Source organism: Gymnoscopelus microlampas, assembly GCF_963454915.1.
Source record: "Gymnoscopelus microlampas genome assembly, chromosome: 7".
NCBI lineage: Eukaryota > Metazoa > Chordata > Actinopteri > Myctophiformes > Myctophidae > Gymnoscopelus > Gymnoscopelus microlampas.
Window position 1 is genome coordinate 19174520 of NC_139944.1, and position 27446 is coordinate 19201965.

General features: G+C 41.9%; 1 protein-coding gene across 1 annotated transcript in view; it reads right to left on the bottom strand.

The window, feature by feature from the left end:
- Positions 1-27446, bottom strand: part of prkcdb (protein kinase C, delta b) — a 37486-nt gene that overhangs the window by 2798 nt on the left and 7242 nt on the right. Inside the window, exons 2-16 of the mRNA XM_084061190.1 lie at positions 20021-20150; positions 18662-18934; positions 13960-14128; positions 11896-11927; positions 11647-11732; positions 10434-10563; positions 9585-9685; positions 8823-8913; positions 8019-8131; positions 6297-6470; positions 4028-4119; positions 3209-3271; positions 2382-2520; positions 896-1084; positions 152-280 (exon numbers count right to left, since the gene is read on the bottom strand). Coding sequence (XP_083917316.1) covers positions 152-280; positions 896-1084; positions 2382-2520; positions 3209-3271; positions 4028-4119; positions 6297-6470; positions 8019-8131; positions 8823-8913; positions 9585-9685; positions 10434-10563; positions 11647-11732; positions 11896-11927; positions 13960-14128; positions 18662-18934; positions 20021-20129 — 1890 coding nt within the window. The 5' untranslated portion in view covers positions 20130-20150. The remainder of the gene's footprint in view (positions 1-151; positions 281-895; positions 1085-2381; positions 2521-3208; positions 3272-4027; positions 4120-6296; positions 6471-8018; positions 8132-8822; positions 8914-9584; positions 9686-10433; positions 10564-11646; positions 11733-11895; positions 11928-13959; positions 14129-18661; positions 18935-20020; positions 20151-27446) is intronic.

Sequence of the window (27446 nt, forward strand, 5' to 3'; positions counted from 1 at the left end):
TTGTGCCAGGGACCCCCATAAGAGGAGATTTATGTTAAAAAAATATCAAAATGATTCTACATTTAAAAAAAATCTTCAATATTTACAAAACATCTTCCCCAAGAACCCCACTTTTAGAACCACTGCTCTAAGCAAGAACACAGGCCCATACCACTTTGGGCTTGAAGGGGGGGTCCACCTCCCTCTTCTCCAGGGCGGGCCAGTTGATTGTCTTGAAGAAGGAGTGTGCACGGATGTTCCCCACCACGCCTAACCTGCGACTGGGGTCTCGCTCAAACAGCTAATGCCAGGACAGAGGGTAGAAAGAAAGAAAGAAAGAAAGAAAACATAGTATATTAAGTAAGTTCAATGAGATTTCCATGACAAGAGAGTTGTCTCGCGAGTCAGACAGTTTTCACCCACAATTTTCAAATGCTTCCGTCATACAGTCTGGACCAACCGAAGCTCTGAAAACAATCGGAGGATAAAGCAGATGTGACGCCTCCTCCCCGCTTCCGTTTCGTCTTTACCGTCACGCAAATTTGTCCCAATATGAATCAAAATAGTCGAAGCATAGATAGCATGCTGCTTATGAGAGATGGGGGAAAAAAAATGTGAAGATATTTTAAAATATATTTTCATGAACAGAAATGACGAACAGATGACGGGAGGTGTAGTAGTTACAGACTATATATTGCATTCGGAGATTGTGGAATAGTAGTCTGGCTACGTGAGACTAATAATAGAGTAACGCAAGAGAGGAATATGGGGGTGTCTCAAACATTATATTATCGTCACAATACAGAGGTATTTGGTCATAATTATGGTGATATTTGAATGGGCAGGGTGATATGGACTTTGTCCATATATATTTGCCGTACTTGCTTGTTAAGTGTGAGAGAGAGTTGCCCAGTACCTTCTCCATCAGGTCCTTGGACTCCTTGGCGATCCAGCGGGGGTAGTGAGGGACGTCCATCCTGATGGACTCAAACAGCTCGTCCTCGTCGTCGCCTTGGAACGGCGACTGGCCAATCAGCATCTCGTATACCAGCACGCCGAAAGACCACCAGTCCACGGAGAAGGTGTACTTCTGTCCCAGCAGGATCTGAGGAGTGTTTATTTTGATTTAGTCATAGTCTTTTGAATACATTTCCATTTAGTGAAGTGTCTGAAATGCTTTAGTTTTAAATCTACAGTTGATTTGGTTGACTAAAAGCTACTTTTGGCGGGCCTTGATGGTATTTAAGAATGCCATACCTAGTTTAAAACCAACTAAAAACCCACATACCTACCAAAGTCTACTACAGTCTGTACTTAAACAATAGAATATCTAAAGCCTAGTTTAAACAGTATCAATGTTCACATGTTTGAAACATTTTTAACCACTGTTTTAGATGTGTTTTAAAAAGTACACAAGGTGGGGCTTTCCCTTAGAGTGACTGGGAGGCTATTCGATCGTAGGCTTCCATTGATGAAGAGAACATTCTGTCCAAAGGTTCAACTGGATCTCTTCTTCACTAGTCCCTCCCCACCATTTTAGTCAACTTTTTATTTGTTGGAGAAATTGTTCGTTTATTTAGTCATAGTTTTATTGATACAAAATATATTGATTCTATTTGATCAACACTCCGTGCCGGTCGGCCCTATACGTGAACAACGCGGCTGCTTAGGGCCCTGGGAGTTGCCAGGGGCCCCCCCGAGGCTGCCGTCCAAACTAATACATGTGTTTTCTGTTTGTTTCTGCTGAGTTGAACTGATCGGGCGGCAAGCGAGCGTCATCATCGTCACATTTGTTTTGGGAGCCAGGCAGGAATGTTGTCACTTGCTGTAGGTGTCGGGGAACATTAATTAGCATCATAAAATCAGCGTCCATCGTCCTGTTCATGATGACGATCTCAGTGGAGGTAGGCTACTGTGGTGTCTGAACCAACTCACCAGTGACAGTGGTCGTGTGGTGTAAATGAAGGACTTGCCTTCCTCGACGGAAATATGTGGACAAAATTGACGAGGCTTAGGACCAGATTGACAGGTACGGCCCTGTCAATACTTCCCGTTGTTTTCTGAAGCAATGCGTTGAATTGGATGCATATTATCCACATACTGTTCACATACTGTACACCAGTGGTTATTTGTCAATAAAAAAAAGAATGAAATGAATGAAAAAAGTAATAAAAAAAACACAACCCCGGCCCTCACGTATTAGAAGGACAATATCAGTCACCAGAACCAAGGACAGGTGTTTTCAGTGAATCTAACATGATTAAAATGGAGTTACAATGGGTTTGTCTGATAAAACGAATATCAAGCAACTTAAAAACTGCCTGGGGTGCTCACAAAAGCCTGAGTAGACGTTAAAACGACCCCAAACACGTTTGAAAGTGAAATATCCCTTTAATTCTAACCTCTGGTGCGATGTAATCTGGAGTGCCACAGAAGGTGGTGGCTTTGTTCTCTCCAAACACGTTCTCTTTGCACATGCCAAAGTCTGCTATCTTGATGTGTCCGTCCTTGTCCAGCATCACGTTGTCCAGCTTCAGATCCCTGAGCGAAGACAACAGAACACACAAAAGGTCAACCACTGTTTGATTCCATCAGTGTTCATTTTGTCGACTAAAACTATGATGAAAAATGTTGGTCGACTGCCTTTTTTCCACTGATGAAAACTAAAAAAAACTATCCTATGATGACTAAAGCTATGACTAAATATACTGACAATTTTATCAACAAACAAAAACTAGACAAAAATGTTAGGGAGGGACTAGTGGAGAATAGCCGTTCTATAAGCTCACAACTGTGTTGTGAGCTTGATTATGCCTATGAGGGCGGAGTCTTCTGCCAATGCTTTTCAATGGGAACAGAGCGTTTCTTTTGCAGGAATACTCACTAATCACTATGTGTATTTTTCCTGGATCAAAAGAAAAAAACGAATCAACATGAATTAAAATAATAATAATAATAATCTTTTAGAATTGACTGAGAGATCACTTTAAGCCGTATTTTATACATTGTCCTACAATGGCATTGCATAAAAGTAGCGCAAAAAGTCATAATTAAAAATGTATTAATCAAAAAATCAAAATCAAAAAAGTATAATTATCGCTTATTAAATAAAAACATTTTTTTTTAATAATCCATTAAATCAATTAGTGCGATTACAGTTAACGGTTGCGTCCACAGTGGACTATAGAAAAGTACCTGGCCCAGCAGAGCGAGGTTGTGTGTATCTTACCTGTAGATGATGCCTTTAGAGTGGAGGAACTGCAGTCCCACTATGATCTCAGAACAATAGAACCTGAGAGAGGAGATATTATGCACAGCAACACTTAGTCATTGGGATATTGCAATCATGCTCGCATTTGCAACGCATTCAAATATAGATCACGGACACTCTGCTGTGAGAGCTGGTGATTACATGTATTGTTGGTGGCAAAATGTGTTAAAGGTGTAGTTCACCAATTACACACCCCATGAAGCCATGAATTCATGGAATTTGTTTTGTTTTTGTCACATTCCTAAACAAATAAGTGTCATCTTGTCAACTTAATTGACTTAATTGACTCCGCCGGTCATCAAATTATTGGCTTAGGAATGCGAAAAAAACAAAACAATCTCCACGAATGCAAGGCTTCATGGGGTGTTTAATTGATAGAAAATAAGTAATTGTTTGGTGAACTACACCTTTAATACAGCATCACAATAATTTTAACCCCTCCTTTACCCATACTTTATATGTTAACCGAGTCAAACTAAATGTAATGCCTCAACTCCTACAATTCCAAGTGCTTGTCAGGGTGGGGGGTCCCCAGTTCAAATATGATTTTTTTTTTTGGGGGGGGGGGGGGGTCCAAAGTTCAAATGTGATTGTTTTGGGGGATCCCCAGTTTAAATGTGATTGTTTTGGGGGTCATGGCCAGAAAAGTTTGAGAACCACTGCTATATACTGTAGCACCTCAACCACTCCAAAGAAACAGAAGAACCACTATGTTTTTGTGTGTGTGTGTGTGTGTGTGTGTGTGTGCGTGCGTGCGTGTTAGCCCAGCGTACTCACGTGGCTCTGTTGAGGTCGAAACGGCCTTTGTCCTGGATGTGAAACATCAGGTCGCCTCCATTCAAGTACTCCATCACAAAGAACAGGTGCTCCTGAACACAGAGCGGGAACATGATTTAACTGTGAGACTCTGAGAGAGAAGTGAGTGTAGGAGAGGGAAGGGGGGAAGGGGGTTTAAAGCCTGACATTTGGCCAAGAGGTGATCATCTTACTGGCAGCTGACACCTCTCCCTGGTGGTCTAGTGGTTAGGATTCGGCGCTCTCACCGCCGCGGCCCGGGTTCGATTCCCGGTCAGGGAACGATCCTTTTTAATCTCGAGCGCTTTTTGGATTTCATTTTCAAGTCCCACCCCCCCAGAAAATAGCCAAACTACAAGCTCGACGCTACACGTTGTGAGCTTGTAAATTGCCTATTTTCCCAAAACAGTTAGAAAGGTTCCGAAAAATGTTGCCTGTATTGAGATGCCCAAAAGAGAGAGGCACCAAAGTTACAATGGTTTAAATGTTATTTTTAATGAAAGAAATATGGGTATGACAAAGAGACTCAGGCACACTCTCTATACTTATAATAAAAACATTTATTTGAGAAAATACACTTTGTTTCTCAGGCAAAAAATGCCTGTTGAAGGCAATTACTAGAAGTGTATCTTTGTTAACTGCACCATGCAACTTCAATACCTCTTAAGAACTTGTGGTACTGCTGTCATTGCCTCCAACACACTGACTGAGATGGCACCCTGTACTTGTATATTTTCCTTTAGAGTCATTATTTGCTTTAGTTCTACAGGTTGAAATGTCTTGATTTCTACTAAATTGACCAAAACTGCACCACATTCATCTGAGGTACACTATATATTTGTGTGTGTGCGTGCGTGCGTGCGTGTTTGAAGGTTCTTCACATACCTATAAAGAGAATTACATAAATGTATTTGATGAATTTCGTTGCTCTGAGAGGAATTAAATGAATGTTTTTATTGCAAGTACAAACAGTGGAGCGAGAGTCTCATGGTATTTGACTTGTGCATTTCAGTCCCTCTCCCATGATGCGCCAGTCTCTCTCTTTATAGGTGTGCCAAGAATCTAGTTTCTATGAGGTATTTTTACCCATTAAAACCGGGAAAGCATCTGTGTGCTTTTAGATTTTAGCTATATATACAGGGGTGCACATAACTGGTGCGCAGGTGCGCATGCGCACCCAAAATAAAAAATGCGCACCACATCAGGCGACGCGAGGCGCTTTTGCGCACCAACAGCTGGGACAGGAAAAATAAAAGCCTGGAGATCGAGGCTAGGAATTTACTTCCTGAAGCCACACTCACACAATCACTCTAAAGCACCCGTCGGCCCCATGTACAGCCATTAGGCACAGGGGTAGAGATATGACTCGCGTCGCCTCGCATCGCCTCGCATTGCCTCGCCAGCAGCGGCCGTTAGAGGCACTCGTCACCGATGATGAACGCACCGTAATGGTGCAAAATATGCCGTGAACGTCCCAATCTGGCGGATAAAATCAGCGCAGCAGCACAGGGCACCAACCTTGGGGGCTTTATCTAACAGCGTGAGAAAAAAAAAAACGGCGAAAATCGGCGGAATTTAGAAGCAGAGCGTCCTTTTTTTCTCGCCCCCCCCCCCGTTGACAAAACTGTCCGGTGGGCACCGTGCTGAACCCCCCCCCCCCCCCCCCCCCCCCCGTTGACAAAACTGTCCGGGCTGAACCCCCCCCCCCCCCGTTGACAAAACGGGACGGGCGCCATGCGCACCAAGTCACATGTCCAGGTGCTCTTCTGCGTACCAGACCTAAAAAGTTATGTGCACCCCTGTATATATACATAGCAACAGTTTTTCAAAAAACTTAGGATTTAGAACAGTGGTTTAGAACAGTGGTTCTCAAAAATTGCACAAATCTTCTCTTCAGGGGGTCCCTGGCACAAAAAAAGGTTTGAGAACTACTGATTTCGAATCGCCCTCAGGTCTTGGGTTGTAGGTGCGCCAAGAACCTAGTTTCTATGAGGTATTTTTTAAGAAGGTGCCACAAAAAAGTGTAAAGTCTTAGGGTTCCCAAGGAGGCAAAAATCCAAGGCAAACCACTGGGAGACCACTGTAGAATGCAAAAAAAAAAGTAATGCCTTCAAGCAGCTATTTTTCAACTTTTAGTTTAGGCTTAAAACATACAGACTGCTGCCTCGTCTGTACGTTTCAAGCCAAGCTTGCCTAAAATAAAAAAGTAGAAAAATAGCTGTTTTGAAGGCATTTTAAGAAAGACATTTACTTTGGTCTGGAAGGTGGAGTAGAGGTGTGTGAGGAAAGGGTTGTCCCAGGCCAGTGCCAGGACTCTCTTCTCCACCATGGTGCATTCTACGTCATCATCCATCAAAACAACATCCTTTTTCAGAGCCTTCACCGCGTAGTACTCCCCCCGGCCTTTCAGCTCCGCCAGCAGCACCTACAGTATAGTGACCAAAGAGATGGATGGGCGTAAACAGTCTAGTAAATTAATGCCCTACGTGATCATACTACAGCATCACACAAAAGCATAAAAAGTACGGCCACCCCAGCAAATCCAGGCCTGAGTAAACCTGTCACCAATCGAAATCTACAAATGAAAAATGTTGCTTTCAAAATTACTTTTGGTACATTTTCGTTGGACCTGAATGACAACCATCTCCCTACGTTCTGGCTGAATTTATCAACATGTACAGTATGCCAGCTGGCAAGCATTGGGTATGCACAGTTTGATATGTCCATGATATTATTAGTAGTAGGAGGTGAGGTCATATGGAGTATTTGTGTGGTATTAGTCGGGATGTGAGATAATATTGAATGGATGGAAAGGATTAGGCCTGATAGCGTTGCTGTCGGACAGAAACCTCTTATCTCCATTGTTTTACTTTTTGTGTTTTTTTCGTAAATTAATGCCATACTTGATCATACTAGTGTCACACAAAAGCATCCAAAATAGCAGATCTACAAGCTCGAAACGCGAAGCGGCGCATTTTGAGCTTGTAGATCTGATTTTTTTTCGCTATTATTGAATTTGAATCCTGAAAAGTAAAAGTTTTGGACAAATGAGGTTGTTGAGGTTGTTAGACATCACTTATAGGCTAAAGGCAGAAATGCATACTTACTGTATATACAATTCAAATAAACTGATTCTAATCATACCATCATTACTGTTGACATATAAGTCAGACTAAACACTATTCCATTAACGGACATCCATAATTAAATCTTTTTTTCCCCTACCATTGCATTACTTGTGTTGCGGGTGGTTTTCTTCTCTTTTTTTAACTACGCGTTTCCTCTAACAGCAAATGTTTTAAAGAGAAGTGTTGAAACAACAGCCACCAGAAGGATGCAGTGGCAACACCGTAAATCGCTCTGGATTAAGAGCATCTGCTAAATGCCTAAATTGTTAATTGTACCTTCATAAATCACAACAATATTAATCTCACTATGTCACATTTTAGCGTAGTAGCCTGAGATCCTCGGGCAAAGCACTGCTGGTCATTCCAAAGAACAGGTTAGAAACAAAAAGGAGACTGAGCTTTGTGATTACACTTTGGAAACACCGTCAGGCTCACTGAGCCTTGTTATAAATCCTTTCTTAAAACACATTTTAGTGAATTTACAATGCTGGTTGCTTTTAATGCTGTAACCTTTCGATTTTATTTACCCCGTTTTAATCTGTCTTCTATAAATCTATGCTGTTTGCATAAAATTAACCCGTTTTTGAAAAGATATACACACATAAAGTGTATTATGATTATTATTGATGGCAAAATATGTATTTTTTTCCCCAGCATTTGTATAGTCATCACAGGTAACATTGTGTAACATTTAGGTAATCGTCTCAGTCGGGTGGAAACCTCATATATCCAAAACTGTGACTTTTCAGGATTGAAATTCAATTTTTTTACGAAAAAACACAACAAGTTAAAATATGGAGATAAAAGGTTTCTGTTTCCTGGATGAGGACCATGGTGGTGCTTGCCTTGCCAAAGCTGCCTTTGCCCAGAACCTTATGGAACACCAGGTGGTTGATGGTGAGGCGTGTCTTCTGAGACAGGGCTGAGCCTGTACTGTCAACCGCCTTGTCATTCCCACCTACAAGAACACACACACACACACACACACACACACACATTTGTATTATACTTGTGAGGACATCAACATTTTAAGCATTTAACAATTTTTGAATGCCATTTTTGACCATAAGCCTATAGCCGAAAAATAGCTGATCTACAAGCCCACACCTTGTCGTGCTGCGACGCGTTGTGGGCTTGTAGATTAGCTATTTTTCAGTACACGACACCAGGGCACAACTAAGTGTAAATCAGGCATAATTCCAATCTCTAACCCCCTAAACCTAACCTCTAAATGTCTAATCCTAAACCTAACCTCAACCGCAATCTTTTTCTAAACGTAGCCCTAAAAATCTTTTGTCAGCATAAAACAACAATTTCCTTGTGAGGACCATTTTTCTGGTCCTCACAACGTCTGTATCTCATATTCTACTATACCTGTGGGGACATTTGGTCCCCACAAGTATAGTAACAACACACACACACACACACACACACACACACACACACACACACACACACACACACACACACACACACACACACACACACACACACACACACACACACACACACACACACACACACACACACACACACACACACACACACACACACACACATGCAAAAACGCATGCAAATTCATACAATGATTTGTGAATGTCAAATGTAACACAAGTGTATTGCAGAGTTCTGCAATGACAGCGTCTCACCACTAGAGTCCGCTGCACTCTTAAAATCCTCGTAGATCCCTACGTCTGTGTCTGTGGTTGCATTGGAGCTGTCAGGTTTCTTCATGGATTTCTGGGGAGGTTTAAGAGTTGTATTACATTTCGGTATCATTTATTCATATACCCCACTCAATGTTTTGAACACTGAGTAGGGTAGAGAATATATCACATATAAAATTTCCTCTAACAACTGTAGAGCAAGGGTTCACAATCTCTTCAGGCAGTGACCCCCCAAAATAATCATATTTGAACTGGGGACCCCCCTACCAGACAAGAACTTGGAATTGTAGGAGTTGAGGCATTACATTGAGTTTGGCCCGGCTCCACAGATAAAATGTGAAAATGCCTGATCTATTTTCCAAAACGTTTGCCTCTTTCTTTGGAAATATTTGACCAATGACATTTGGCCAATATTTGACCATTTATTATAGTATAGTTTGTTAGTTGCTTTTGATGTAGTAATGGTCTTATTATTAGTTCATATCTTTTCATTTCAGAGGTATTGAAAAGGTCTTAAAAGTCCTTGAATTGTCCCTTTAGAAATGTGCGGATATATACACTGTTATACTGTATGTTGGCTTGTTTACTGTTGAGTGAGATTTATGTTGCACATAAAGCTAATCATCTGGGGACCCACAAAAAAATCTTTTGGGGACCCCCCTGGTGGGGGTTCCACTCCTGACCCCCAGTTTGGGAACCATTGCTGTAAAGAATGATAAACCCCGCTGTGTTCCCGGAACGTACCAGGCTGACTTGAGAGAGAGCCTCGGCCAGTAGTTTTTGGTTGATGCCGCACAGGTTGGCCACTTTCTTTTGACAGTCCTTATGGACATTCATGCCACAGTCTGGGGACAGGAAGTGAAAGACAGGTCAGACAAGAGGAACAACAGTAATTGGTGGTACCATGATCTGGTACACCGCACATTTAGAACAAACATGGGAAGGTTCTCATTCTACTGCTCTGCCACCAACATGTGGAATGTCCTGACACCATTAAAGGATGTGTAACACTGGTTTCTTTCATAATTGGCCTGAAAAAACATCTATCAGGAGACCAAAAGGTGAGGTAAATGTAAATTTCCCATCTTTTTTGTATATAAAGTGTTATTGTTATTGTTTTAAATGTTTTATCTGCTATGTTGAACACATAGGACCACAATGGAAACAACACTTTTTGTGTTATCCTTTTAGCCTTAATGTCTTACTATACCTCATGCCTCATTTACATTTCTGATTAATAAAGTATTCAATCAATCAATCAATCGAATAATAGGGGTAAGGAGGAATAGACAGCCCTTCCTTTCCCACTGTCTAAAATAAATGTATTTTTGTATTGCTATGTCAGAAACCTCTTATCTCCATATTTTAAATTAAAAAAATCATAAATGAACACCCTACATGCTCATTCTACATAGTCACACGGAAACATCAAAAGTAGCAGCTCTACAAGCGACGCGTTTCGACGCAAGCTTGTGGATCTGCTACTTTTACTGTTTTTGAACTTGAATCCTTGAAGTAACAGTTTTGGACATATGAGGTTTCCACCTGACAGAGACGATGAAAACCAGAGAACTATGGATGGTGCGGACTCACCTTCACATTTCAGGCCCTGCTTGTACAGGCCCCACAGCAGACTCCCACAGTGGTCACAGAAGGTGGGACTCTTGTAGTTGTAGTATTTGAAGCGGTGTGGCATGTCAATCTTAAAGCGCTCCTTCTGGAACTGTAAATACACACAACTCAAGTCAGCTTTACAGTATGCCAAATCAGAGCATTACTCAGAGATACAAGCGGCACACACACACACACACGCGTTTGTATTACTATACTTGTGAGGACATGAAAACATTTAGGACGCCATTGAAAATTACCGGAAAATGTGTACGACACTGGCGCGAAGCGCAGTATAAAACAGGAATAACTCTAACCGTAACTGCTAATTTAACTGCTAAATCTTGAATCCTAACCAGAAACTTTTCCTAATTGTAAACCTAACTGTAAAAATCATTTTGAACCATGAATGAAACATTTCTCTTGTGAGGACCAGAGAAATGGTCCTCACAACGTCTATTTCTCAAATTCTACTATAATTGTGGGGACAATTGGTCCTCACAAGTATAGTAATACACCCCCCTACACACACACACACACACACACACACACACACACACAAATCTAAAATCAGCCATTCTTATACTTCAATAATAGCTCTGTCAATATTTGTTGCTTCTGTTCCGAGTGTTAAAGTAACAGCATGATTGTATACGACTGGTGATTTCTTAACTACACAGGTTTTTATTGATCTCCCTCAGTCTGACAGAGGCTATTATTAACACTGCCTGTAAACTAGAGCCTGGATCTGTTTCGGTGAATAAAAACTCAACTGGAATGTTGCCATTCGATTTCCATGGCAATAAGCGGTGAATCAATAGAAGATCACTGATCGTTTCACTGTTTTATTTGACAGTTCTTTTGAGAACTGAAACCAATGTATATGGTCTTGCTACTAACTCCCTCAAACAAGCCAACGAGACAGGAAGCAAGGATCCTCGCAAATGCTTTGAAAGTGAACTCTATGAACTGTCCTTGTTCAGGGGTAGAAGGAGAAGTTTTGTGTTATCTTCTACTTTCTATTGTGCCATGTTTTAAAAAGTAACGTCTTCGCTCCTAACAGTATGTTTTCTTTTTCTTTTTTTATTACACAGATGCTTACACAGAAGCATACATGTGAATAAGCTCAGTGCTCTGTGCCTAAGTTAGAAAAAAGGTTGATCAATTATGTGTGCAAACGTGTGCAAACGCTCACCATGGTGTCTCGACTGTTGGCCGCCGTCCCGGTGCACCTGCCAATAATTTTGTCGATACATTTCTTATGAATAGCCGCATTGCATTCTGGGTGAAAGAGAATGGTTGCGTTTAGTTCATTGAGATGGAAGGAGATGGATGGGTTTAGATTGAATCAAAACATCACATGCATGCAGTACTATATACCAATACATATGTTGATGTCATGTACAGAAAGGCTGAAAAGTTCCCCCAAGAAAGAAAGACTCACGTCTGCACTTGTAGCCTTGCTTGTTGAGCCCCCTGTGTGACAGAGAGGGACAGAATAAATTGGCTGCAATACATGAAAAATGTCAAAACATTTAAAATACTGCAAACTTAGAGCTGAAAAAAAGCAGATCTACAAGCTCACAACGTGTGAGCTTGTAGATCGGCAATTTGTCGGTGCATGACACTGACACGCAACTGTATAAATCATGTTTTACTCTAATTCCAACCCCTTAAACCTGACCTCTAAATGTCTAATCCTTGTGAGGACCAGGGAAATGGCCCTCACAACATCTATTTCTCATATTCTATCATACTTGTGGAGACATTTGGTCCTCACAAGTATACTAATACAAACACACACAATAGTAAAGTGACATGACTGTGTGAGCGATTCCAGGCTGTGTTCGAGGGGTGGCAGAGGAGAGGAGAGGAGTGGTCTGAGCGTAGAGGTAGTGGTGTTGTTGACGCTGTTGGAACATGACAAGGCTGCCCTGTGGGGGCTTCACTCCTGCAGTACCAGTCCTGCTGCTCTTATTGTTACTGACCCCATTGGACAGCTCCATTTAAGGAAACTGGAGCTGCTACTAATCGCTCAATTCTGTGTGGGACCCTCTGGGAGCGAGACTCTCTTATTGGACAACTGATGTGTGTGTTGTCTTGTTCAGTACTCAGTCGTTTGTGACAATGCAAATCGTTGTTGTCGGGCAGAAACCTCTTATCTCCATATTCAAACTTTTTGTGGGTTTTTTTCATAAATGAACGCCCTACTTGCTTGTCAATCAGCTACTCTTGCCGTTTTTGAATCTGAATCCAGAAAAGTAACAGTTTTAGAGATATGAGGTTTCCACCCGACAGAGACGAAATGGGGTGGGGGGGGGAATCAAAGCTGTCAGCGAATGGCATGCTAATGGGAATGGACCATACAGAATAATTACTATAATTCACACAATATTGTGATAAATATCACACTTTACAAACCGCTGTGCAAACGGCATGCACAGGACTAAAACATGCTAATCAAGACAGAAACCAGGATGAAAGCAGCGATCTGACACAAACAGTAACAGACGAGTGCTGTCTTCATAGAGCCCATTATGGGCTCTGTGCATGACTGTATAGTTCCCTTTTTCCCCCAGAAGGGGGCGTTCCTGTTTCCTCATCTTGGGTCAGTTTGTTCTCAACATAGCTTCATTTGACTGACTCAGCAGCGGATTTGAAATGGAAAACACAAAAAGACACCTGCAACCTTCCTATGTGTTTTCTGGTTCAAATGGACATGGAATAAATGTTGTGCTTGGTCGTCCAGGATTAAAGAAAAAATAAAATCTCATGAAGGATTTTTTTTTGTTAATCTAATATGTGATTTGTGAAACAGTGTGTGAAAGGAGCCTACCACACACACTAGCGCTGTGTTTCATAAACAATTAGCACAATGTGTATAGAATTATGATGTTTTGGTAGCCATACAGTACACCATTGCAGATTATTATTGTTTTTTTCAAAAAAAAATATCCCACGATTTTGTAACCCATTTTTTCACCCAGTGCAAATTGTCTAAGTAATCCTGGGCGCTACACTCCCTCTGCCAGCCTAGGGATAGCCTAGAGCCAAGCTCATGCTTCCTTTAATGCATGAGAGCTAGCCGCTTCTTATCACCTGACAGGGGGAGGTTCCCTGGTTAGACGTAGCGTGTGGAAGGAACACGTTATTCCAACCAGTTCCTTTTCCCTCCATCAGGCGCCCCAGCTGACCAGGGGGGGCAGTAAGAAATTGCAGATTTAACCTTTTCTCTTATATCTGAGATAATTAGGATCTTCTGGAAGATTGAACATGAATTCTTTTGCTGGTTTGACCACTTCAAAAACACAAAATATCATTTTTATCTGAAAATAACAAATAACCAAAAATAGGCAATCTACAAGCTTGCGACGTGTTGTAAGCTTGTATATAGCCTATTTTTGGTGCATGACATGCTTCCATAGAAGCCATGCCCCACACTTCTATAGAATCCAAATGACTGAGATCAGTCATTGCGACTAAGAACTTTAATCCACGGGTCTCTCACCAGAGGAACTCTCTGCAGACGGAGCAGAAGGTGGGCTGGCCGAAGAAGGTGGCAGAGAACTCGTGGTTCTTGATGAAGTGGACCTTAGGCTGCTTGAACGCTCCTCTCCTCCTGTTGAGGGTCATGACCCCGTCCTCCTGTGGCATCTTCACTGACGCCTTGCACGTCGCTGAGAAGAACCCAACAGAAACACAAAGAAGTTATCAGTCAGGGATCCAGTCACCCAGAGTTTTAGAGAACCTGACATGGCATGCAATACTTTTTTATTTTATTATTGTGTTTTTTTCTATTAATTTGGTCATGAAGGTCCACTGAATGAGAGGCCTGCTCTGCCGGAAACATCGCAAAAACAAACTTATGGCCATTTTTGTATAATGAAGCCTTCCACACACAGAATACAGATACACAGAACACATGTGTGAACAACACCAAGTTAAGAAATACACACACAAAACCTTTCCAAATGATTTATAGTAATTTTTGTATAAAAAATACACCCGTTTTGTTTTGCATTTTTCCCATTATTTTACTTTACTTCAACAGTAATCAACTTTGACATGGGTTATGACAGCCAATCAGCCAATGTGTCATTCCAATGAGCTATCTTTAAAGTCATTCCACACAAAGAATTATTAAAATTATTAAAGGAATTCAAATCAAAGGATCTGTGCTGACCCGGGTTGCATTGCTCATGGGACGGCCTTGCACGCCGTGCAGGAACCTATTTGACCAGGAGCACACGCATAGATTTAAAACAACTTAAAATTCACACCACAACAAACTTTACAAAGGCTCCCGACTGACACCAGGTGGATTAACATAGGAATGAGCTGCATATCAATTGTCCATTGTGTGACCTGTAGTGTAGGTGTAAGCGACGTGCGCGTCACATCATTAAAATAGAGTGCAACCACGTTCCAATTCAGCATTGCAACACTGGTGCAGACTATATTACCCTTATGCTCAAAATGATGTTGTTTATTGTTTATTAAATGGATCCTCATTAACTGATGCCTACGCGACCGCTAATCTTCCTGGGGTCCATAAAAAGACATGCAATGGGAAAAAAAAACACACAAATAAAATATTTCACATCATATAATACAAAGTACAAAACATTGTCTTAGCAACAAACACGCTCAGCAGTGTTCCAGGCTCTGAATCTGAGTTTCCCCCAAAGCAACTTTGCAAAAACAAGAAAACTAGCACGACGTACAGTACGTACAGACGTGAATACTGAACATAGCTTCATTTGACTGGCTCAGCAGCAGATTTGAAATGGAAAACACAAAAAGACACCTGCAACCTTCCTATGTGTTTTCTGGTTCAAACGGCCATGGAATAAATGTGCTCGGTCTCCAGGGATTAAAGCAAAAATAGAATCTCATGAACTAAAACTACATTTGTTAATCTAATATGTTGTGAAACAGCGTGTGAAAGGAGCCTACCACACACTAGCGCTGTGTTTCATAAACAATTAGCACAATGTGAATAGAATTATGATGTTTTGGTAGCCATGCAGTACACCAGTTGGAAGAAACTGCTGCCGGGAACGCATTGAGAGCTTGTAGATAGGCTTTCATGGAAGACAAGCTGGCTTCTATGGAATCCAAATGAGCTTGTAGATACTGTAGGCTTGTAGATAGGCTTGTAGATAGGCTTGTAGATGAGCTTCCATAGAAGACATGCTGGCTTTAATGGAATTCAAAAGACTGAAATCAGTCGTGGCGACCGAGAACTTTAATCCATGCAGGGAGCGGCAACATCAGTCATTTGGGGGGGGGGGGGGGGGGTTCAATAAAAATAATAAAATCTGTGTCTGGGGACCATTTATTAAGAGACTCTGGCGGAGGTCAGAGTTTGTGCTGTTCTAAAATGAAGCGTAAACACTGAAAAAAAGGCCTTCTGGGATATGTGGCTCTGGCTGACGCAAGTCAAGAGGAGGGGGTCGGAGGGGCGGCCAGAGATGATGGGGGGGGGGGGGGGGGGGTAGAGGCGTGAGAGAGGTAAACAGAGAACGGACACGAAACAACTGAGATGAGATGCCGGCAGGAAAGTATAAGTGCGCAAGATGGGGGGGTTTATGTCAAGAAGAAATGAAGGCCGTTGGAAAAAGATGGGCAGCCTTTAAAAAGATGCAAGTGACAGGCGAGGGTGTGTGTGGGGGGGGTAGGGTCAGGGAGGAGTGATGGGATGAGGAGATAAGTCGTTTATTTCCTCCCTCTGGTATCCTTCTGACAGCTGCCTCATGTTTCCACATTGTTCCAGTGATACATGCCAGGACAGTAAGAGAGATGGAGAGAGACAGAGGGAGAGAGAGAGAGAACGAGAGAACATTTGAAAGAAAGGAAAGAAAGTAAGAAAGACAGACAGACAGAAGGCTAGGCTAAATATCGTTGCTGTCGGGCAGAAACCTCTCATCTCCATTTTAAGTTTTTGTGTTTTTGCGTTAACTTGAACCCCAGCTACTTGCCCTACTTGAACATACTACAGCGTCACACAAAAGCATCAAAAGTAGCAGATCGACAAGCTCAAAACGCAGCGCTTGTTGATCTGCTACTTTTGATATTCTTGAATTTGAATCCTGAAAAGTCACAGTTTTGGACATATGAGGTTTCCACCCGACAGAGACGTTATATTGGGGCCTGTGCTGCTTTTCAGGAAAACCTGTGGAGGAGGGATCTTAAATGGACACTGAAGCCCACAGTTCCTCCTCCAGCATAGTAGCCTGGCCTCTTTTGACCCAACATTGAGGCTGGGGTTCACCCACACACACACACACACACACACACTCCCCCCTTAAAGACAGCAGACCGTGACGCTCAAGCTCTACCACTCCTATTCCCTCTCTTTAGCTCTTTGGCAGTGGCTGTTCTAAGAGTGGGCCGGCTTCCACCATGTCTGGAGTAGTGAGGTCTGGGCAGCACAACACAACAACACAGTTGCTATGCCAGGCTGTCGGCCAAAAGCTGCCGTTACTTCCGTCTCTGAAATATAAACATATTTTAGTCGTGTCCATAGAGAGATGAGAGATAGCTTTCCTGCAAAGTGCTAGAATGTGTTCACATTCATCAGCATGGGGCCTGGACCGTGTTCATTTGGGCGCCAAGCTCCCTTTGAGCCAGGCAGACAGGTTAAACAACAACACGGGTTCGGCGTTAACCCTTTCACTAGAGAGGAAACGGTTGATGCAGGTCTGCAGTGTGGGAGTGTTGCAACTGTAAAACCGTGAGCTCACCTACCTTAAAGCCTCACTATGTAACTTCTTTTTTTTTATGAATAAAATGTATTTTTTTTCCTGCACAGGAAACCGGGTTAAAATCCGGGGTAGAAGAGGAAAGTGACTGCTTTAAGACATTGGTTCACAAAGTGGGTTCAAGGGGTCTTTTGGGGGGGGGGGGTTCCAGGGGGTCCCCAGCAAATAAGTTAATGTAGCATCACAATCATTTGACCATTTATATGTTGGCTATTAAAAAATAGCAGATGTACAAGCTCTCACGAGCTTGTACATCTGCACATTTTTTTAAATATTGAAAAATATCAAAAATGATTGGAAAATGTAGAATAATTATGCATTTCTTTTACATAAATATTCTCTTCTGAGGGTCCCTGGGACAAAACCTTTTCAGATGGGGTCCACGGCCAAATACATTTTAGTTTACAATGCATTACAGTTTGGGGGTCCTTGACATGAAATAGTTTGAGAACTCCTGCCTTAAGAGGAAGACTCACCACCACTAGAGTGTACTGCTCACCAACAGCGTGAAAGAGAGCAAGAGTGAAGTGAGTACATTTACAGGAACAGATCTGAGAGTAGGGGAAGGGATTCTTCCCCCTTGAACTTTGGCCAAGAGACAACGTGTCCAATATCCTTATGCACCTCACTGGTGGTCTAGTGGTTAGGATTCGGCGCTCTCACCGCCGCGGCCCGGGTTCGATTCCCGGTCAGGGAACATCTTTTGATGTTTTCTGTTGACTGCACATATAAATTGTGCAAGTAAAACAAAATGTGTTCAAACTAATTTAACACCACATGTTGTACAAGCACTACAAATGCCTTTGTAGAAGGCGTGTTGGCAGTAGCCGTTTTGAACTTGAACTAGATTTTCAGTCTGCTACGCGGCCTTCAAATCCAGTCCTATATTGCAGGGGTTTTCAACAGGTGGTCCGTGAAGGTATTGCATGTGGTCCCTGACCATGCACATAGTAATGTAGGAAAGTGAAAAGTGAATATGTTCTTCGTCGGAACAGTGCACTAATGATCTGGTGACCTATGATGATGTGTCATTGTCAATGTGAAGTCGGACGTCAAGAAATTCCACAGAAAATCTCAAGAAGGGGAAGTGTACGGGATTGCCTGATTGAGTCATCATTATTAGGAAAAGTGCTCATATAATCACATGTGTCTGCTCACTCATACATAAGATACAAAACATGAGTTTAGTGGAGGTTGGATAAAGTAAGAGAATGGAATAAGGGTAGCTGTGGGGTAGGAATAGATCGGTGGTTCTCAACTTTTTTTTTTTTGCTCTGGACCACTCACATATTTCAGTTAAATAATGCTATATTGCACTGCTATATTGCACTGATCAGAGCAATGGTCACCGAGTTATGGCCATTTCAAGTGTTAAACACCGCTGTAACACTGCTGTAACGCCCTACATGTGTGCAATTTAGGTTTCTCTAGATTCTTAAGTCTTACCTGCTTCGGAATCTTCTATGAAGAACTGCACGGCCATCTGGACCTTGCCGGACGGCTGCAGGTCCACCCAGAACTCGGCGCGTCCGTTGCTCTTGGCCTTCTTGCAGCGCTCGGCCAGAACCGACACGCCCACCGTGGCCTCGGCCAGGGGCTCCTCGGCCGTCTGCATGAGGACCACCTGCAGCACCCGGCCCTCGTGGATGTGGGCGTCGAAGGTGGACTTCCACGCTGGGTACATGGTGGGCTTCCTCTGCACCAGGGTCTTACCTCGCTCTGGCGGCGGTCGGTAAAGAGAGGAAGAGTGTGACCAGGCAGCAAGCGTCAGGTTTTTAAAATGAGGCCAATAAGGAAGTTTACCCTGCAGTTCTCATTAATGGCCTGGCAGGTGTCGCTATTTCCCCTTCTGCTGGATGCTGAAAAACTAACACTGCATTCAAGTGAATGAGGTTTTGGCTACACTTTACACTTCATTTTATTATTTTGTATTAGTAAACATTTTTAAATATACTTTATGTTTTCAATTGCTAGTTTAAAGTATTTTTTTTAAATTATCATGATATGCGTTTAATAAATTATGGTCCCATTAATTTTTAAATGAATGATAAAGTAGCACTGGGGGCTTCTACTGGAACATTTGGTATAATCTCACCGTTAAGGCCAGTCCACACCAATGCAACTCCTTGCAACCATTATCCCCAATGGCAGTTGCAAGGAGTTGCATTGGTGGAAAGGCCTTAAAACTGTTTTGTTGCAAGGAGTTGCGACTAGTTGCACTGGTGCTGTCTGGCCTTTACAAATGGTTGCCGTCAGGCAGAAACCTTGTATTTTTTTCCATATTTCAGTTTTTATGTTTTTTTCATAAATGAATGTCATAATTCATCATACTACAAGTGTCCCACAAAAGTAGCAAAAATCCCATCTACAAGTTTACAACACAACGTGTTGCGGCCTGTTGTGAGCTTGTAGATCTGCTATTTTTGAAAGTGAAAGTTGTTTGTATGTGGGATGTAAAAAATATATAACCAATTAATGAAAAGTATTAACAAGAGCTTGAGACTAAATAATAACTACATTTCATTCACCGTTCTTTATTCCATTTCCTGAAAAGTAAGTGTTTTGGACTTACAGTACAAGGTTTTCCACCGGAAAAGCAAGAAAATGTGTAAATTAACTCTTGAAGTTGTTTTTAAATACAACAAAGCAAAAAATGGCAGACAGAAAAAGTGATCATTTATGTGTGTGTGTGTGTGTGTGTGTGTGTGTGTGTGTGTGTGTGTGTGTGTGTGTGTGTGTGTGTGTGTGTGTGTGTGTGTGTGTGTGTGTGTGTGTGTGTGTGTGTAGTCCAGTCCCATCATGTACCTGTGGTGACGGATTCCTTCATCTTGATGGCACAGATGGGAGGGGTAGGAGAAGGGGGCAGTGCCCCCATATCGTAGGCATTGAAGGCTATACGCAGAAAGGGTGCCATGGTGACCCTTCACCCAGCCTCCTGAAAAACACACACAGATAGATGGACTGTCAGAAGATCAGTAACGGCTTGGCTTGGGATCCTTTAGGATTTTCCGGTTCCTTAACGATTTCTATATATATATACTTCACTGGTTCTCAAAGTGGGGTGCAGGGACCCTCTGCGTTACTTGAGACTAAGTTGAGAGGAAATGGACCCTTACAGGTCTGTAACTCTGAGTGTACAAATGGAACCAAAATGGACCCGTAATAAACCTAAATCTTTGCCCTAAAGATTACATGATCCAGACCAATGTTCCAGAAAGAATATTCCTGTGTGAACGTTTAGGTCGGGTTAGCGTGTTCATGTTAAACGTGTTAATGTTTAGGTTATGTTAATATGTTCAGTTACGTTAACCACTTTCAACCTGGCATCCCAACTATGGGCATGTCATTAAAAAGGCGACATTTTCAAAAACGAATTCAAACAGGATGTACCACGTTGTGCGCATGCAGATCTGCTATTTTGAAAAAGATTTTCAAGTATAACTGGTTTCAATTTTAAGTGGTTAGTGTGATATATGAGATGAGATAAGAGCTTTATTGATTCAGGTGCCAAAGACAGTAGAGCAGTTGTAGGTAGGTAAATAGATACTGTAAGATAGATAGATAGATACAGTATTTAAATCAATGTAAACCAAACATTCTACCTATAAGGAGCACAGCAGTACAATCACTTGATATTGGCACCCATTTCTGGATGCTGTCAATGAACTGAATGGGACATTATCACGTTTAATCAGACTATTGATTGGTCTAAGTAGGTGAGATACTGACCGACGGGGCTCAGTAGGTGTTTTGTATAAAGTATAGTTTTGGACCGCGACGGAGGCGCGCCGTCTTTATTAAGACCATTAAGACCTGAGGCCGATTCTACAAATGTCTCCTAAATCCCAAAAGTTTTCTGAAAAAATGTATGTTTCTATATCAGAGGTGCTTAAACTTTTTCATGTCAAGGACCCCCAAAATGATATGTATTTGGCCGCCGACCCCCATCTCAAAATACGTTGTTCCAGGGACCCCCCAGAAGCAAAGATTTGAGTTATAAATGTTCGTTAAAAAATATATATATTCAAAGATTTGCACAAATTTTAACGATTTCTCAAAGATAGCAGATCTACAAGCTCATAGCATGGCACTCGGTGCCGCGCTATGAGCGAGTGTATTTCTGCTATTTTTGAATAGCAAAAGTGTAAAATAATGCTTTTTAGCTAAAATCTAAAAATGACACAGATGCTTCTTCAGGTCTTAATGGGTTAAGCCGAACGTTATGAAGTTTGTGTGAGCCGTCTCACTCAATCAATAGTCTGATTAAACGTGATAATGTCCCATTCAGTGCATTGACAGCATCCAAAGCCGATGCTATGGGGGACACTGGACACTAAATTCCCCTATGGTACATAACTTATGGCAGGGGTCTTCAACGTTTTTCAGGCCAAGGACCCCCTAGCTGAGAGAGAGATGAAGCAGGGACCCCCTCTATATTGTATAAAATTGTGTTTTGTCAGATTAAACTTTTTTTTGTTACTTGGTCGGCTCTTTTTTCCCCTCTACACCAAACCTCTTTGCCAAAAATAGCCGATCTACAAGCTCACAACGCCTCTCAGCGCGAGGCGTTGTGAGCTTGTAGATCAGCTATTTTTGGCTAAAGTTCTCCTCAGAAAGATGCTAGGGTTCAAGTGGTTAATGTAAAAAACAAAATCATATCACACAAAGATTTGGGAGCCCGCCTGTAGTAACTTTGAGGACCCCCTGTTGAAGACCCCTGATTTATGGTACAGTAAATAACTTGTATCAAAGCTGTGATTCAGTGGCGTTGCCCATTTACGGGGCTATAGTGCCCTTTAGGCTATTATTGTGTTGCAAGCAGCATCTTAACTTATAATTGAATGTCTCCAGAGGAAGCCTACTGTATCAAGCTTCAGGGAACCGTACAAACAAACATTAATCCACAAGCATTTTATTATACCATTAACTGTTGCGTCACACAGGCTAGCGTGCCCAAGAGGGCGAATGATTAGCCTACATCCTAATTCCCCAAGCAGCAGCGAAATCCCACAGAATTCCTTCAAGAATTTCCACACAGTACTTTTTGTGACTTAACTAGCTAGCTCTCTTGTAGCTTTGCTTTATAACATAATCTTCTTGACTTGTTTCAGCAACAAGATCAATGCCAACAAATAACGGCTCAGTTTGACAACAGAACTAACTGTAGTTTGATAAAAAAAAACTGTTTGATGAAAAAAAAAGGCAATTCAACAGTGTACAGTATATCTACTTTTACACATACAGAGTTCAATTAACGTTCAGGAGTTTACTGTGTGAGCAGGGAACACATGTCACTTTTTGGCTTACAAATACAAAACAAAGGAGAAAAAGGAAAAAATGTTGCAGTGAAATAGCTTGTGCGCGCGTGTGCGCGTGTGTGCGTGTGTGTGTGTGTGTGTGTGTGTGTGTGTGTGTGTGTGTGTGTGTGTGTGTGTGTGTGTGTGTGTGTGTGTGTGTGTGTGTGTGTGTGTGTGTGTGTGTGTGTGTGTGTGTGTGTGTGTGTGTAGGCCTTCTATTCAGATTGTACAAGGTACAGTGGGTTGGGCCCTACACTATCTTCAGGGCCATTCCTGCTTGGATCGGCCCACTGTACAAAGTTAATTGCATGTTATGTTCTTAAACAGGAGGCTTCTCGGAAACAGGAGCATAAAGAAGAATGTAAAAATCTCTGTTGGCTGTTTTAGAATGGCTCCGGTGGAGCTACACTGTGGCCATGAGTAGAAGACTGGTGGCACTGTGGACAACTACAAGCAGTGGTGCCAGATTTTGCAAGAAAAAGAAATTAAAATGGACTGTGGGCACTGGGCAACTACCAGGTGTGAATTGGTCACAATTGTTACACATAATGACAATTATTTGAGATAATAGCAATTATTTTTATGTTGAAAAATGTTTATACATACATTTTCCAACAGTAGTGGAAATACCAGATCGCTCCCAATGCGTCGTGTTGTACACTATTCATGTTTTTTGAAAGTATGAAGTAATTAAATATGTCAGTCATTGCTTTGTATATTTAGGTCATTTGTCAATCTCTTCATAATGTTCCAGTATTCAACGACAAAAACACAATTAAAATCGTTAAGCGCAATTAATTGTGTGACAATTAATCGTCATGTAACATGTCATAATCGTGACAGTGAATCTTGATCGTGAGTGTGAAGCAGCGCGTCACTGAAAAAGCCTGCTCTACAGAACTGAAAGTACCTCCTCTGCTCTGACTATCCGCAAATTGGTGCCGACTCTGCTCTGTCCGAAATTGGCTATTTTTCGGCGCACCACACCAGCACGCAACAAAGTTTAATCAAGCAAAACTCTATCTAATCCCTAAAACTCACTTCTAAATGTAACACCTCAACCTGAATCTTTTTCTAATTGTAAAACTATCTCTAAAACTCTTATCCATAAAACAATTTTTTTCTCCGACCAGGTAAATGGTCCTCAAGGTCACAATGTCCATTTCTCATATTCTACTATACTAAGTCCTCACAAGTATAGTGTATAGTCACACACACACACACACACACACACACACACACACACACACACACACACACACACTAAAAGTCAAGTAGTATGACACTTACTGCATTAACATAACTGTTGTTGAGCAGTTCATATCTGAGCTCAGTCAAGATTGCATACACACATGCACAGGCTCAGAAACAAACTCTCATGCCTGATTTATAGGCTACTTCATCATACAGTACAACGCCGAAAACAGACGATCTACAAGCTGACAACAAAGCGTTGCGGATGCAACTCGTCGTGAGATTGTAGATCTGCTAGTTTTGGCGTGGGACGAAGTATACATCAGGCTTCATACACACACAGGCCTACATGTGCTGAGAAAAAAGAGAGTGCCTTGTTCCCCAGAGAGAGTGGAAAGAATTAGCACATGCATCGGGGAAGGAGTGGGCAGACTGAGGAAAAGAGCCAAGAGAGTAAAACTGGAGGAAAGAGAGGAGACGGTCAACAGGCTGGCAAGCAGGCCGGTGCATGTGAGTAGAAAGACTCAATGACAGAACCAGAGACAGAAACAACTAGAAAAGGGTTGCCTACTACCCCAGTGGTTCTCAAACTATTTCATGTCAAGGACCCCTAAAATGATATGTATTTGGCTGAGAACCCCCATCTGAAAATATGTTTGTGCCAAGGACCAGAAGCAAAGATTTGAGTTTAACATTTTCACACACACACACACACACACACACATGGTACCCCCCCCCCCCCCCCCAAGGACCCCGTCACCTGGGGGTCCCCGAACTCCATTTTGAGAACCACTGGCCTAACCCAACCCAGGGCTATGTCAGTCGTGAGGTGCAGCCACCAGGCCACGAGGAGGCCGCCCTGTTCTGTTCGGTTTTGAATGGTGTCGTTCTTGTTCGGTCAGAAATGAAAGCAGTTTTGGAGGGAAGCTGTGAAAGGCCGCAAAACCAATATTGAAGAGGTGTTGCTGACAACAGTAAATAAGAACACTTTAAAAAGAACAAGTTTGCACAGCTCATAGCAACGATGCGAACAATACTTTTTTATTTTAAATAAAGTCTGAGGTTTCGACAGGCCTATACTGTGAAATGAATGAGTTATTAAGTTACCCTCTAGTGACTCTTTAGCATTGATGCTGGAAGGACAGGGTCTAAATGTAAAACCCTGGAATGCCTGGATGTGGTGTCTGGGTTACTTAGTACAGTGCACACAAGTATTCATCGTTGCTGTCGGGCAACACTTTTTGTGTTTTTTTTGTAAATTAATGCTTACTTGATCACACTACAGCGTCACACAAAAGCATCAAAAGTAGCAGATCCGCAAGCTCGAAACGTGGTGTGAAACGTGGTGTGAAACGTGGTGCGAAGCGACGCGTTTTGAGCTTGTAGATCCGCTACTTTTGCCATTTTTGAATTTGAATTTGGTCATACGAGGTTTCCAGCCGACAGAGACGTCATGCATTATACTGGAAGTATGCAGCATGCGACACAACAACCCAATGACACAAGGCGGTACACATGAAGAATGTGATGACAGGGAACTGACATGTGTCTTAAAGGAAGAGCATTGGACAGCAAGAGGAGACTTTGAGGAAGTTTGCGGTCGTCTGGTGATTTCTGGTCTCATTTTGTCTCATAATGCCAATGAAAACATTATCTGTATTTCAACGATCAACTCTGCCTGTGTGGAAAATATAACAGCAGTGTGAAAAGAATGAAATAATTCATCTCAAAATGAAAGATATCAATGTTTGTATTCCGGGAAAGCATCTGTCATTTTAGATTTTAGCTATATATAGCAACATATGTTTTTTCAGAAAATATTTCTTTTTTTTAACACAAATCTTCTCTTCTGGGGGTCTCCTGGCACAAAAAAAATCAGATGGAGGGTCCGTGCATCTGAAAATGCATATCATTTTGAAAACTAAGCTACTGATTTAGAAGGCATTTTCTGCCTCAGGTCTTAATGGGTTGAATGGAATAATAACTATGTGCTGTATCACATCGATTCCACAGAACAACAAAGATCCCGACAGGTGCATTACTGTCTGCAGGTGATAAGCCGTCATTAACGTGGAACAGCCTGAATGGAGTGAGTCACAGGTATGGTATGCGGTAAAGTGATCTAAACAGAGCTGCCAAGCAAGCGAGGCAGGTTGGACAGCTTTTCTCTCAAACACATACATACGCCTTTCGTCAGGGCAGCGACGCCGGCACAGATAAGTGACCGTGACACAATGTTTCCATCATGTCATAAACAGGAGCTACGACTACTAATGCAGTGTCTTTTTGCACCTTAAGCCGACGGGAATTCGGGCGGAAAGGTGAATTCCCTGCATGGAAACTAACCTTTCACCTACTGTAAATTTGAAAACTATCATCGTCACCTTCTTAAAATAATGGCCTGTGTCATTTTTTTTACGTTTTTCAGAAAATAGAGAAAACTGAACAAAAAGAGCCCTCACCCAAAACGTTTATAACAATAGTATGGCTGTTGACATACAAATAACACTGTCTGTCAGTTATGTAACAGAAGAGGATTAAATGACAATTGTAAACCTGAATTAGGCCAAATTATTTGTGGAGTAACTGACTTACTCCAGACTTCACAAGACAATGTGACTCAGGCCAAAAGAAATTGGCCCAAGTCACATTGTCTTTGACTTACAGTAGGCAACATAAAATGGCCAGCGGCATGAAGAGACGATTAAGGCAAAAATAGAAATGTCTTCAAAAAGTTACGTAGGCCATTATTTCAAGAAGGTGACAATGTGCCTTTCGTCTAGAAATGACGGCATAGTCTTGTCGGCAGCAATGACAGAAGAAACCGCAGGGTAAACTGGTTTGACAACAATGCTAAATAATAAACACATACAATGTGGCGACAGGAGGAGTTCTGCTCATCAATTCAAATGTATTTATAGAAGAGTTAGATGACCAGATAGTGCTTCCTGTCAATCTACTAAGCTATCCTATCCATCTATTTATAAATGCACGTTTCAAGCTTGTACAGTATCTGCTATTTTTGAATTTGAATCCTGAAAAGTAACAGTTGGACATATGAGGTTTCCACCCGACAGAGACGATAAGATGGCTCTACCTCATGAGCTTTGTTTGTTTACCAACTTTGTAAAACAGATGTTTCTCCATCTGTCAACTCAAACATCTCAAGTTGTTAATCAAACACAAAGGATGCGTCTCTACTGCCGGTGACCCCTTAATGTGCCGAAAACAGCGTTTTAATATTGATGTGAGTTCAGAGTGGTATGATCAAATAACCCATTAGACAATAAATGTGCATTATTTTGCGTGGTTGCAAGGGTTTGGGACTGAATGCTTTTAAAACCAAACTGTCGACAGACACTTGATACTCAGAGCAAAGCCAATGCAGAGCTCAGCATTTTTTAGGGGGCCAATTCAAGATGTCGTCTCTGCCGGGTAGAAACCTCATATGTCCAAAACTATTACTTTACAGGATTCAAATTGCAAAAGTTAGCAGATCTACAAGCCCGAAACGTTCAGGGCTTACAGATCTGCTACTTTTGATGCTTTTGTGTGACGCTATAGTGTGATCACGAAGGGCATTAATTACGAAAAAACACAAAAAGTTAAAATATGGAGATAAGAGGTTTCTGCCTGACAGCGACGATGTGCTCAATAAGAGCTGTTTTTCACCCCCGTCAGACAGGTCAGACGGGGATCACTAGTGCCTTTTAAAGTTCTCCCACACACACACACACACA